General features: G+C 35.3%; 1 protein-coding gene across 3 annotated transcripts in view; it reads right to left on the reverse strand.

Moving 5' to 3' along the window:
• Positions 1-2,704: 2,704 nt before the first annotated feature.
• The window catches only part of PARN (poly(A)-specific ribonuclease), a 64,468-nt gene continuing 53,341 nt past the window's right edge, over positions 2,705-13,831 (reverse strand). For 2 of the 3 annotated variants that reach the window (XM_076351527.1, XM_076351529.1), the window contains exons 22-24: positions 12,766-12,955; positions 5,602-5,795; positions 2,705-2,857 (exon numbers count right to left, since the gene is read on the reverse strand). In XM_076351527.1, the coding sequence (XP_076207642.1) occupies positions 2,805-2,857; positions 5,602-5,795; positions 12,766-12,955 (437 nt within the window). In that variant the 3' untranslated portion in view covers positions 2,705-2,804. Of the gene's footprint in view, positions 2,858-2,878; positions 3,055-5,601; positions 5,796-12,765; positions 12,956-13,831 lie in introns of those variants that run through there. The other variant, XM_076351526.1, reaches the window with a different exon arrangement.

Genomic DNA, 13,831 nt, shown 5'->3' on the forward strand with positions numbered 1-13,831 from the left:
CTTGAACAGATCCATGAGTGCCCTCCCCCGGGAGAAAAAGGGAATGAAGAAAAAAAAAAAAGGTAAATCAAAAAAGTAATTCAGTCAAAGTATTACACAGATGCATCTGACTTTTTATTGGGCCAAAACATAGCCTCTCAGCAACTTACCAGCTATCCCAGCTCCATAATGAAGCAGCCAGACCGATGCCTCGCCATACCTCTGGAGTCAAGAAATAGCACATAAAACCCCTGGAGATCAAGACCCAGGAATCTCCGCAGCCAGGAAGACCAGTGATGACAGCTTTGTTTTTCAGAAACAAATGCTGTAAAGATCTAAATTCTATACACATATTTGAAACATACATTAGGGAACAAATGTGGATCTAATTTAAGAAACTACATTCCTTCCCTTCTAGAATTAATGATTTAATTTAAAACAAAGGGAAGTGTACTAAACCCCACAGAATAATGAGGTTTGATGCGGTATCAATGGGGCCAGTTCCTTCTTAGGACACCACCTGTCACTGACCCCTGACAGTTCTCCACCCAAACTTAGTATTAGAAACATTATAGCCCCGCATCCAGCCCCATTTTATTAGCTTACCTAGGTGTTAACTGGTAAAATTAAACACATATAAGGACTAGAAAATGGAAGAACACTATTTTCTTAAGAGGTATTAATTACAGGTAGAGATAAATAACATCCTGCTCCTCAAAATGACAATTTGGGAGGGAAGGAGGGTAGAAATAGTGGGAATATCTATTAACCTTTGTAGTTCAGAGAAGGATATACATGGTCTACTCCAAAGAAACAAGTTTTTAAGGGATTGTATTGTAATGCAATTAAGACCGGTATTTTCCCTGCAGGTATGTAAGTGTTGCTGTTCAAGAGTGAAGTCAGTACCATAAAGATCTTAATGGCCTCGGGGTAGACTCCAGGTGGATTCTCCGCAACAGTGCAGGCCTCTACAGCTGTTGAGCAGAGACTTCCTTGCCTCTTAACCTATACCTCTGACAATGCCTTTAAATGCTTTTGTATCCTTTTGACATCGTGACTCTAAGCTCCCTTCCAAATCATGTTATGCCAGTTCTTTAGGATATATAGTTAATAACACCTCCCCCCCAACATTTGGATAGAACACTGTATGTTACCTGAATCATCTCCCTAAGAGATGAATATTTTATACAATTTTTCTTTGTGTTGCATATATTCTGAGAACTAAATTTGCAGTTTCTTTGTAGATTTGGATACTCAAGATAAAAGTGATTTAAGTATTTACTACTAAGGTCATGAGTCTCAGAGAAGAAAAGTCTCTGGATCCTTGAGAGCAGAAGAGTTCAGTTACTAATTTCCCTTTGCATCACTAACATCACTGTCTTCTTTCCCACATTTTCGTGTGAGAATGTGATGATATGGCTGCTATTAAAAAACCAACAACTTAATTATACTAATTCTGGTAGTGTCCAAGGTTAGAAATAAAACATTTCACATTTGACGTCTTTAAATTTTCCCCTTTGCAATGCAAGTTCAAGATAGCTCTCACAATCATTTAAAAACCCGCAAATTTTGGCATACCTTCAAACACGTTATTGCATTGTTTAAATGACAGTGGTTCCTACTCTAATGTAAATACAATCTGATGAAGCCTTCTTAATATTCCACTCTTCCACAGCAATAGCTTTAAACTCGCTGATTTGCAGAACTCTCTTCTCCTTCCTCCTCCCCCTCCAAGGGAAACACATGAGGATTTAAATCTTATGACAACAAGCTTGCTTTTCTTGGTTACACTTCACAACTATCTTGAAAGTAGTCCATTGACCAAAAGGGTCTGCTAATCACAGGCTGACAAAAAAAAAAAAGTTATATTATGAAGAAAAAAGAAGAGTTCACTAGAAACATTTCAGAAGCTAATAAATAAAACAAACCAGTTCCTAAGAAAATGTCTTTAATTTTCATTTTTATGGAAATACATCTTTTGTTTTTATTTCCATTATACAAAAATGTTAAATATCAAACATTTTCTGAAATCTACCAATGCAGATCCTTTTTTAAACAAATAAAGGGCCGGTGCAGTTAGCATGTTTGTCACAGGTACCAAAAAACGTTTTTACAAAAACCCCACAAGCTGGGGAAGAAGGAGGGAAGAAACATACCAAGACTTAAGAGTGAAAACAGCAATAGATGTGAAAACAAAGAAAAACTACCTCCCAGCAGGAAACTAATGTTTGAGAAACTTCTAAGTTACAGTTTTTTGAAAGGATAAGGTATGTGTAAAGTTGATATTTAGACGAAGACTGGCTGCACAGGGGGTGGGGGGTAGAGAATGGAAAACTGAAAAAAGATTTCCAGATGAAGTAACTGGTAGAAAGCAATATGAGAAACTGCAGTCCTACCAGTTTCAAGAATGCTGACAGCGTACTGATATTGCCTGAAAAAATAGCTGAAGATTAGGAGATTTGTGGTAACTCCCCTCAAGCACAGGAAACAGCCTAGCATGAAATCAGAGTGCCAGTTCTTTTTGTACATTTCATAGCCAGCATGCCAAAGTAGGTGATCAAAATACATTTAGTCTTGCTTCTTAAATCTAACATCATTTATGACAGCAAGGATTTCACATGATCAACAACGAATCATATACTAGTTAATATACACACAAGTAAAATTGACAGTGATTGTTCAAGAAACAGTTTAAAATAATTAAACTGATTTTCAGGACACATACTGGTTTGTTAACACCACTTTATTTAAATAAAGTATGGCTTCCAAGAGGTGTATTCTCGCAACTGCTTTCAATCAATTCCACTTGTTAAGGCAGTTGTTTCCTACCATGTTTCAGGGACTTCAAAAATTCCAGTGGAACTACTTGTGAGGCTTCCTAAAAGACAGTCATGGAACAATATATTTAAGACTTCAATAGACAAACACTGAAAAGAATAAAAATTAAATCAAGAATCTTTTTATTCTTTCAGAGCATACAAAGACATTTTTTCTCCTCTAGAGCGAGGCTCTAGATACATTACTGGCCAGTCAATATTTACAAGGGGAAACCAAGAGACTGTTTATGAGTAGGTACTTTTTAAAAAAAAAAAAAAAAAAAAAAAAAAAAAAAAAAAAAGATGTTAATGTTAAGTTTCTTACCCAAATGTTAAATATTATATTTTGCAATTAATTAATATTTTTAATCCAAGTAATTTTGGTTTTGCAATAACTGGGATGATAAAGTTAAATAATCCTATTTTCCCAAGTGTACTTGCAGTTATTCTTGTTTAAGGCAGTTAAGACAGTGAAGAATATTTTCAGCCCAAATTAATTGGAGAAGAAAGATGAATCACACTAATACTGATAAAGTATATTTCCATAATGCCAAATACAGAGCAGGAATTTTATACTTGGAATTAGACAGTCTTGTCATTTTGCATATGCTTGCATGGCCCAATTGCCCTATTGAACTACAAGAAGAAAGCAATTTCCAAGCACAGCTTTTGAATCAGCTAAGAAAGATTTTACTCTACCAAATCAGGAGAAAGGATGCTTCGTATACAATAACACTTTCTGGATAAAAGTGGCTAGAGCAGATATTGAAATGAAGTTTTAACTATTAATATTTGAATATACTTCAATACAGGCAGTGCTCCAGATGACCAATAATTAAGATAGACTTAATTTTTTAATATAGTCTAATCCATTTCTGCAAAAAATTACTAACAAAAGTTGCAACAGAATCAACAATAAATAGGTCAATAAAAATCAAATCTTTTGAGGTTTAAATTCATGTGACCTAAGATTTTTTTTTTTTTTTTTTTAACAGGCTGCAATAATTACTCACACAATGTAGCAAAAATATCAGGTGAAAACTAATCTGATTGTCACCTGCCTGTGTTTAGTCAGAAATACAATTAAAAGTACTTTAATTCCTACATATTTTTTAGACAAAGTCTGCAAAAACCCCCTTACATCAACCCTAGGTGAAAAGTCCTCAACCAGCTAAAGAACAATAAAAGCTATGGTTACAAACACCACACAGAACATTGCCTATACTAATGTATACATCAAAACAGTTTTTAGAAGAAAGAAAAAGATTATTTGGGTTTATAATTTGTGTTAGAAACACTATTGATTTTTCAAGCATTACATTGTGAGTTCTAAACCAGATTAAAAAAAAGGAAATTTATAAAATACATAACAGAAGAAAGAAAAAAAAAATTATCACTTGGGCAAATCCACAATTTCACACTTTTACAACAAAAACCTACTGTTTCTTCCACTTTCCAAAATCTGCCTCTCCTGAAAGTGAGATTCCTCAAGCTTCAACAACTAGCAGTCCATGAAACGTGAACGATCTGCTCACGGTCCAGTAAGCCTTTCAAATAAGCAAAGGCTTACTCAGAGCATGTGGCAGACTGCAAGAACTGTTAAGGGTGACTATGATCCACCCATCCAAAGTGTTTGGAAGGGATTTTAAACACACTCACTTTTCATCACCGTCTTGCCAAGTGTTATCAGAAAAAACCCTGCAGCTAAGTGATTCATAAATGCAAACCAGAAGCTAAAGGGCCTGCGTAAGTTTAAGAGCCCAGTAGCTCAGCACCTGTCTGGCAGCTTACTCCTTCATTGAGTTGTCTCAGAAAGTCAACACATTCTCAGGAAACGTTCTAGAGAGGAAAGGGTTTCAATAGAGTTACAGCCTAGTTATTTATACCAGGGGATATAAAACAGCAGTCTGACTGGGTCAAACTGCACTCAACCTAAAAGAGCACTGTGGCAAGAGGTGTGCCAGGAGTGGTGAGGGGCAGGCAGGTAGACTGTCAAAGTTTTGGCTTAATTGTAGAGGTAAATAATATTCTGACAAGATTGAGAAATTCCATTGTTTTCTCAACTTACAGAAATATCTTATCTCACAAGTAACTGTAAATAAGGGATGTTAGTGCAATATTATCAGGATATATAGTCTTAAAGTGCTAATTAAAAGGGCACATACATTAGCTTTCAGGGCAGCAGGTAGGTTTATTAAAACTGGACTCATTTGCAAGCAACAGAGGTTGTCTGATGACACACATCTGGCAGGTCAAGCTATGTACACTCAATTATGCCATGATTCCATCCAATCAAGCTTAAGGGAAAATGACCACATTAAGTTAATCTTATGTTTCATGATAAAGTATTGGATTAACAGGTAAATCTACTCTAGAATCCTACTTCCAGAATTCCTTCAATTTTGCTTACGATATGCAAAACATATTGGGTAGCCTTAAATAGAAAGTCACATAAAAAAAAAAGAGATTAAGAATAGCTAAAAATATTCAGAGACCTTTATTTTAAGGAAGAAAGCAAGCAAGATAGATATCAACTACATCCTGTTTCCTTTGGTTGGTCTCAGGTTGGGTTTTGTTTGTTTGTTTGTGGGGGGTTTTTTTGGTTTTTTGTTTTTACAATTTTTGTATGATGCAATCTTCAGTTTAAATAACTTATTGCAAAAACTTGTAACAGTGACTTATTGCATTACATTCTTAGCAGTCCAGAAAAGTTAAGACATTCAAGAAAACAACTTCAGTTCTGTTCAGGCCTAGGGTAGCTCCAAACAGAACAGAAAAAAACCATGCGCACGAACATTGCCCTTACCTGCTGGAACTTGCTCCGTCTTGATCTTTTTGAACTTTTTGGCTCTCTTCTTACCATCTGAAAGGGACTCTGCACAGGAGTCTGTCTGATCATAATCTGGATCTTGGCCTTCTCCCTCTTCCATATCATCAGAACCAGCTTCTTCCTGAATAGGACTCATGCTTCTCTTTCCCACTGTACTGGTACCTGTAAAACTGAAATGTAGAAGAAATATGATTATGAACAAGTAAAGAATAACTATTACATAGGTGCTAGCTGTTGTACATCTATTAAATGCTTACGAAGGTAGTAGCATAAACTGTAGTAAGTGGTGTACCATGAAATTACATTATCTGGAAGATCTGACTTAACTATAAAATTCTGTAAGTTGGCTATCTAATCCAATCTTACGTAGATGAAAGTATTCGTTCTTTGTACTATAGATGTCTCAGGCTTAGTTGCTACTCTGATGAGATCACTCAACTCAAATGTAATTAAAGCAGTCCTCTATCCCTGCTTAATTTTAATTTTTATTCTCTTAGTTATGAAAGCTCTTGTAAAGCATTCTCAATAGACACTAAGTTATATACAACTGTTAAGCCTCAAACACACAACTTGATATTGAAGGATTCTACATGCCGACTTCATCCTCCCTCCTGGAACTATATGCAGTTTTAAAAGCATTTCTATTACATAAAGGTAGAGAAAACCATCAAGCTCCATATAATAAAATTTAAATCAGGCCTTAAAGTGAAGAGTCATACCATCCAATGGGCTGGTAAAATAAAAAGCACAAAAAATTGCACACTCATTTCTTAGGTAGTATTTGAATGAAGCCTGAATAATACAGTACTGAAGATTAACTTAGAGCTCTGTTTCATTCAGCATACATTGAAATAACACTGCATAGATTTCCATTCGACTGGAATGCTATTGTTAAGTTTCCCTGAAAGACAAATGACAATAGTAAAATCAAATTAGCATGACTATGAGAAAGAATGCAGTAGCAAAGGGGCTAATTAAAAAAATAGTACCCATTACAAACTTCTAAATATGTGAATATCAGCTACTTAAATGTCTATTTTAATGCTCTTTTAGAACAACCAATTAAAAAAAAAAAAGGTAGTTTTAGACTTACAAACCTTTAGATTTTCATTAAGACTCTACGCATCTAAGCCATGTTCTATTCTTTCATTTAAATAAAAATTAATACTGAGTTATAGAACAAAGCTTTACAAGCTGTTTTATTTTTTCTTCCTAATCAATAATAGCAGGGAATTATGGTGTCTCAATAAGGTTTCAGCTAAAGGACTGTTAAATTTGTCTGTATAGTTTTGGCTTTGAAATGGAATTTTTTCAGCTGAACATTTTGCAATTTAAAACAGACTCTTTCTGGGATGTCCAAAGGCAATAAACAAACATGAAACATATGATTACGCCTCATGCTCTCACTTCCACTTTAGGAGCACAAACACCATTTACTTTGATGAATAGCTGGCTTTTCCTCCAAACATTCACACACAGAAGGCCTCCTTGCATGATTTTTTACAAATCATCATTTCAAGTCACACCGCAACTACCATCAATAAAAAGATGCAAGCCAAAAAGCTGGATAGAACTGTTTATCCTACATACACACTTCAATATTGTAAAACAGGCAAAAACTAGGTTTGGAAAGAAAAAAGGTCTATTGAAGAAAGAGCATTTAGAAAATGAAAAACTACTATATATATTTTTTAAAACATAGTTTAGAAAAGTTTGTAAGAATTCTACTTTTGGGAAAGATATACTGAAAAATACACAAAGAAGAAAAACTCAGGAGCCATAAATTATGATCCCAGGATTTCTTAGACATATTATGAGCGCTTGGCTCTTAGGAGGGAACTTGCACTCACTGTAGGAAGCAGCTCCCCTTTTGAAAGGTCCTATGGCTGGATTTAATTTTTTTCAACTTAGACCCTTGAGAAGTTACTGCCAATGAAGAGAAACAAGTTCTTGACCTTCAGTGCGCATTTAGCTGTGTACCAAAGTACAAAATAAAAGTTAATTTTAGGTTTTGTGTTCTTCCTGCAGATACCTTAAGGGGAAAAAAAAAACCTACCAAAAAACTGGCAGCACAAAATCCAAAATATATATATATATATATATTTTATAATCAAGAACTGTTGACTTCTTGCTTTCTCCCAAAGTATTAATTTTATTCTACATTCATTCATTGATTGCATGGATTCTAGATGGCTAAGGCTTGATTTCTTTGTGCCTTATTCTTCTTTGACCTAAAATAAGATTCAAGGACTACAGCAACATTATTTATTCACTTAGCAATAGTAGCAAATCAGTATGGTTGTATACACAAGTTAGAGCACTACTCACAGCAAAGTTCAGTTTTCTAATTATCTCAGCTATTTTGGAGTACGTCCATATTTCTGCCTCAATTTCCATACTCTGTTGAAAAACAACTAAACAAAGTGGAAGAATCGAACAAACTAATATCTATCAGTAATTGTCCAATTCAGATATACTTGTTTAGGATCCTCCACTGCTTGGATACCTGAACCATTTAGAGACAGAGACTTACATCATCCATTAACAAACGTAGCACTTAGTTTCAAAACACACATGTACAACAGTTATCCAGGCAATAATTTTTCTTTTTTAAAAGAATATATTTAAGAAGGTTCTGAAATTTCTCTTGTATATTGAAATGGAGATTGTTCTCATTTTTTAAATAAAATTACTAGCCAAGGTTTTTTTGTTTGTTTGTTTGAAGGGGGGCAGGGGTGGAACAAAAAACAAAACCACAAGAAAAGCCTATCGTACATTGCCAGTTGGCAAATCTACCTAGTGAACACAATATAGCTTTCACATCAGTCAGTGATGATGGTAGGTGGGGTTCTAAGCATCTTCAATGGCGGTAGTTTTCACTGGTCCTTCCTCAACCTCTCCCTTCCGTTGACCTATTTTAATGCCAGCCCAACAGGCAAACCTGACGAGGATGAATGCCACTGGAAGAAGGTGGTAGAAACAGAAAATCTAGATTTTATTCTCAATTTCTATTCCTATTAAGTACAATCCTAATCAACAAAGAATACAGTATTTTTGTTAAATTCCAGCAGTACAACTAGCAACATTAGGACTAGATGAATTAACAGGATGTGGAGGACTTGTATATCACTCTACTGCCAGAAAGAGCACGGACTCCACCTGATTAAACTGCCTGTGAACTTTGTAATGTCATTTCAGCTACTAAACAGCAGCAATCCAACTAGTACTATGGTAATTATTTTGGAATAATCAGCAAGTGGAGCAGGGGCAAAAGGTGGGAAAACAATTAGGATGATGTAGCATTAAACATTTTCTGTTTTGGAAAAGCATGTCCTACTTTTAAAAGGACCGCTTACTTCCATCACAACAGAGCATCTTGAATTGGCCTGGATATATACGGACCTCCAACTTCAAGTAAATCTCATTTAAACAAAAACATAAACCCTGTGTTTTCTTGCCACTTCGAACAACATTGTGGGGGCAGTAGTTACTTGACCCATCAAGAAAATCAGTCATTTCAGCTTAAAAGCAGGTGAAATCTCCTGAAATAACACTAGAATACTGGAATACTGTAATAATTTCCTTGCAATATTTATTATCCATATCTTTAATGACTCAGCTTTTCCCAATTCTTATCCTTTATTTAGTAATAAACCACTATAAACAACCATTTCTGTAAAAAGAAATCATCAGCAGAAATACATGAACATTTCAAAAATGTGACAAACTATCTTCAGCAAAATAAAGACATTCAAGGAAGTGGTGCTACAAACAGCACCCTGACTTGACAGAAGCTGCAGCATTCCTGGTTTTAGCTAGAAAACTTGTAAGGCAAAATGACGTATCGCCTTCCTGTACTTCATACTAGTGTAAGTCTTCTACCATTGGCCTTGTTTTATTTTACTCATTCCTAGGTGATGATCAGGAAAATTGGAATAAGTACCTACAAGTAGAGCAGGTTATCTAGTTTTACATAGAACATACCCTATTTGGTTTTTCTTGCTATGGTTTAACACTATTTTGCTAAGGAAAAGATCTGAAATCCATGCATTTAACAGTCGTGGCAGTGCTGTCAGGCAGTTATTTGCTAAGCACAACATAGCTGGTACTGTATAAAACACAAGAGGCCGTTGATCCATCTATTTCAAAAGTATATTCTGAATAGTGAACAGCTTTAGAGAAGGGGATCTTATTAACTACTCGAAGTTTTGTCAAATGCATCAGTTTTTCCTCTACTTCTCCATCTGACATTAATAAACAGGCATATTTCCATTAAAATAAATTTTGATATCTAACAGTAGTCATAAGTTATATGCAAGGGGTATACGTTAATTATAAGTGATTTTACCTTGTGACTGCTATTAATACTATTACACTATATTTTCTGAAGAGTAGTTCCTCTGTAATATGGGACTATATTTTTTTTTAGTAAGACAGGAATTAAAGAACCTTTGTTACATACTTATCAATCTGTCAATTTAAGACAAAAGTTCCTTCCAAGAAATACCCAACAACTTCACTACTGAATGAAAAAGTAGCCAGGATATATTGTCATCATGGAGAGGAACAGCTATTCTGCAGCTGTGCTCCCTGGCAGAAATTGAAGCAGTAAGCTTATTAAATAATAAATAAATAAAGGATGTAGTAACATGAAGCTATTATAAGAGATCAGCTGCTAGATACATCACAGTATTGAGTGTTCAACTATATATGATTCAAATTAATCTGGACAAATATACACACATATGCATGCACACATATATTTGTCCTGATTGTGTCATATAAATATTTATATTATGTTATATTTATTATATTTTATTTATACATAACCATTTTTATATATAAAAATATAAATAAATATTTTTGATATATCTCTGTCTGGAAACAAAAGGAAAATGTTCATCCTGAGTGAACTGAAAGACCACAAGGTTTGCAGTTCCATGTTATACCTAACCAGATTACACTTAAGAGGAAACATTTACAAAAGATTAGTTGACAGGAGAACACAATCTAACTGGTAACAAATAAAAATAAAATTAAGAAAAACATGTACATGTAGATGAGGCACTTAGGGACATGGTTTAGTGGGCATGGTGGTGTTGGGTTGACGGTTGGACTTGATGATCTTAGAGGTCTTTTCCAACCTCAATGATTCTATGATTCTATGTCAAAAGACCTGCATGAAAGGGAATTTGGGACAGAACCAAATCACTTTATTAATGGAGTAACGAGAGAACAATAATTCATGTAACTTCAATTATAAAAGAAGTTCTATCACCAAAATAAAAGCTGATATCCAAGGCTATCAAAGTGTTGATCATCTAAAAACAAGGCTGCTTCTTGTGGAATTTTACAACACTAGAAAAAATAGATTAAAAATTCTCAAGGAGATTAAGTGCTTAGGCATACAACTCATTGTGGTGTATCATAATTTTAAGGAAAGAATTCACTGAAAATTTTATTCAGCAGTTTTCCAAATAATACATTTGCGGTACTCCTCAAACTTCTTTGAGAGATAACAACAAATCAGCTTTCCACAATTACTGTTTTCCAAAGTGTATGTTAAAAGAGTAAGTTGTCTATGGTTCAACCATAAGCTGCCACTCTTACCATCCGTCTAGAATCTGTGAGATAGCCAGAAAACAACATTCATTGAGGACAGATACTTCCAGTAGAAATAAAACTAGGACTTAGTATTTCTTTGCAGTAGACTCAAGAAGTGATAAGTATTTTCAGACTATTTAATACAGACTTAATTATAGACCTAAACCTTAGCAACATGTAAACTAGTGTCAGGACAATCTTTAGAGCTCCTCATGTCTTCACAGCATGCACTCCCAAGTTTTCCTAAGTACAATAGTTCAATTAAACTAACTTCATTTGATACGGATTTTATCACCAGGTTCCTCCATATGGTTTTTAGGGCTCAAACATGTCTTTAACACATTCAGAATTCCCACCATGACAAAAGCCATGAAAATTAGACAGCTAGCCAAAATACACACCTGCATTTAATTTTGCAAAGTAGACAAATCATAAGCACATGTAAGTGAGAAGAACAGAACAAGTTTAGTATATTTGTTACATGACAGAAACATTTACGGGAAGATATGATGAGAACTAGACCTTATCATAGCATTCCCAAGAAAGGTAAAGCAGAAAGACCTCAGTGTTGGTTTTATGACCATCTCATTTGGTCTGTCTAACCGGTGGGGGTTAGACAGTGGGGGGTGGCGAGGGGGAACCCCAACTAAACAAACAAACAAAAAACCAGAACACCACCTTACGTGTAACTTATGCACTCCACTGAAATTTATTTTTATATAGAATTGATAGCATGGGGGGGGGGGGGGGGAGGGAAAGAATGGCAATAACTTGATAGGTTAATTATATAATTTCCCTAACACTAAAAGACCCTTCCCATTCACAGCTACACAGATGACTGAGAAAGAAGCCTCTGTTACTATCATATCCAAAACCTGTCATTAATATGAGAGGGTAAAAATGGAACAAGAAATACATACAGCAACATACTGTACCAGCACCAAAACCGGCATCTCCTGACTTAATTTTATCCTTAAATAATGAACTAAAACCCTCTTCAAGTTTTACTCCAAAAACTTAAAGCCACGCGAGTATCATCATTTGCCTTTCTGTTTCTGAAGCATAAGGACGACTTCATCAGGACCGCTCAAGATGGTAATTTATACCCTTCTCTCTGGCAGCATTATCACCATGGAAAGTCATCCAAAAACCAAAATGGCCTTTACAAGGGTATAAGATGACAGCTAAGTTTCCAGATGACACAAGCCATTCAGAGGTGTCAAATGAATAAAGAAAATAATTCTTTTATTTGGTTATAAGAAATGGTGCTGCTACATCAAGCTCAGAAGCTGTGATTTGACCTTCCCTCAAGATCCCAATATTTTAAAAATTTGTCTGGTCACGTTTGTGACCAAATTCCCTCTGCTCCTTTACCTATGATCTTGTGGCAGCTGATGTACCACTACTGATTTATATGCAAAGAAATACATACAGAAAGAAAAGTCACCTATTGGTTAAGAACTACCTGAAAATTGCTAGACTGCTAATAAAAATGCAATAAAAATACAAGAGTTGGCAATGCAGGAAAAGTCTCACCTGTTAACACAGTAGTATCGACTCTGGGAAACGTAAGGTGTGCATTGAGTTTTTAACCGCTTTCTCTCCATCTCCTTCCAACTATCTTCTGTACATTTTCTCTTTGCCTGTTTTTCTTCATGTTTTTTCTCAACATATTCTGCATATGTCTGGATCCTATAACTTTCAGCATACCTGCTGGTGTTTACAGCTATGGGGAACAAGAGTGATATACAAAACACTGTTAAATTACAGCATGCCCTCTCCTGAAATAACTTATTTTGAAAAGCAGAAGGCAGTGAGCTATTTGTTCTGTTCATATAAACGACTTCTAGTTCCATTGTTAGTGACTGGGGGGGGGGGGGGGGGGGGGCGCGGGGGGGGAAGAAAAAAGAAAATGCCGTACTCTCCTCAATTCACATGGTATGTTTGAATTAGATATTCAAAATTCTTCTCAGAGTCAGACTTCATACAAAAAGGGTTAAATCTACTTAAGACTTTTCTTTTAAATTAGAAACCATCAATTCTTCAGTCGTAACCCTCTTCCAGATTGCTTGTTGGCAAGCAAAGATTTCCTGGATTTTTTCCCTTTTAGTCTCATTACTTAACCCAGCAGGTTTATTTTAGGTTTATTTTGCAAGCCTGCCAGGAAAAGACGACATTTGCAAGGCCTCTGCCAAAACTCTGTTTGATTGCTGTGAAACATAAGCTTATTTGAGCTGCATTTTGGTTGCACAAGATATCTGTGGAAGCAGTACTTAACTAATATCCAGCTGTTCCATCCTTGTATCTTTCTAATGTTTGGTCTCCATTTAACTAAAAAAGACTGGAAGTTCAAGGTAGAAGGATTTCTGTCAGTGCAAAATTAGAATCACTTCAAAAATAAAGAAAAAACTTTCATTGCCTTCACTCAGCAACAATTTACCAACATTCCTTCAAATCCCAGCATCTTCACAGCTCTCAGCCTTTAGTCTGCAAGCCAAGCTCTGGCCTGAAGCCATCACTGTAACAGATGAATCAGCAAATTAAACTGACTGTCAACTGGTGTCCTCTGCTGTTTTCAGCCTAACTCACTGAAAGAAAGTAT

Source organism: Aptenodytes patagonicus, chromosome 13 (genome assembly GCF_965638725.1).
Source record: "Aptenodytes patagonicus chromosome 13, bAptPat1.pri.cur, whole genome shotgun sequence".
In the NCBI taxonomy this organism is placed as follows: domain Eukaryota; kingdom Metazoa; phylum Chordata; class Aves; order Sphenisciformes; family Spheniscidae; genus Aptenodytes; species Aptenodytes patagonicus.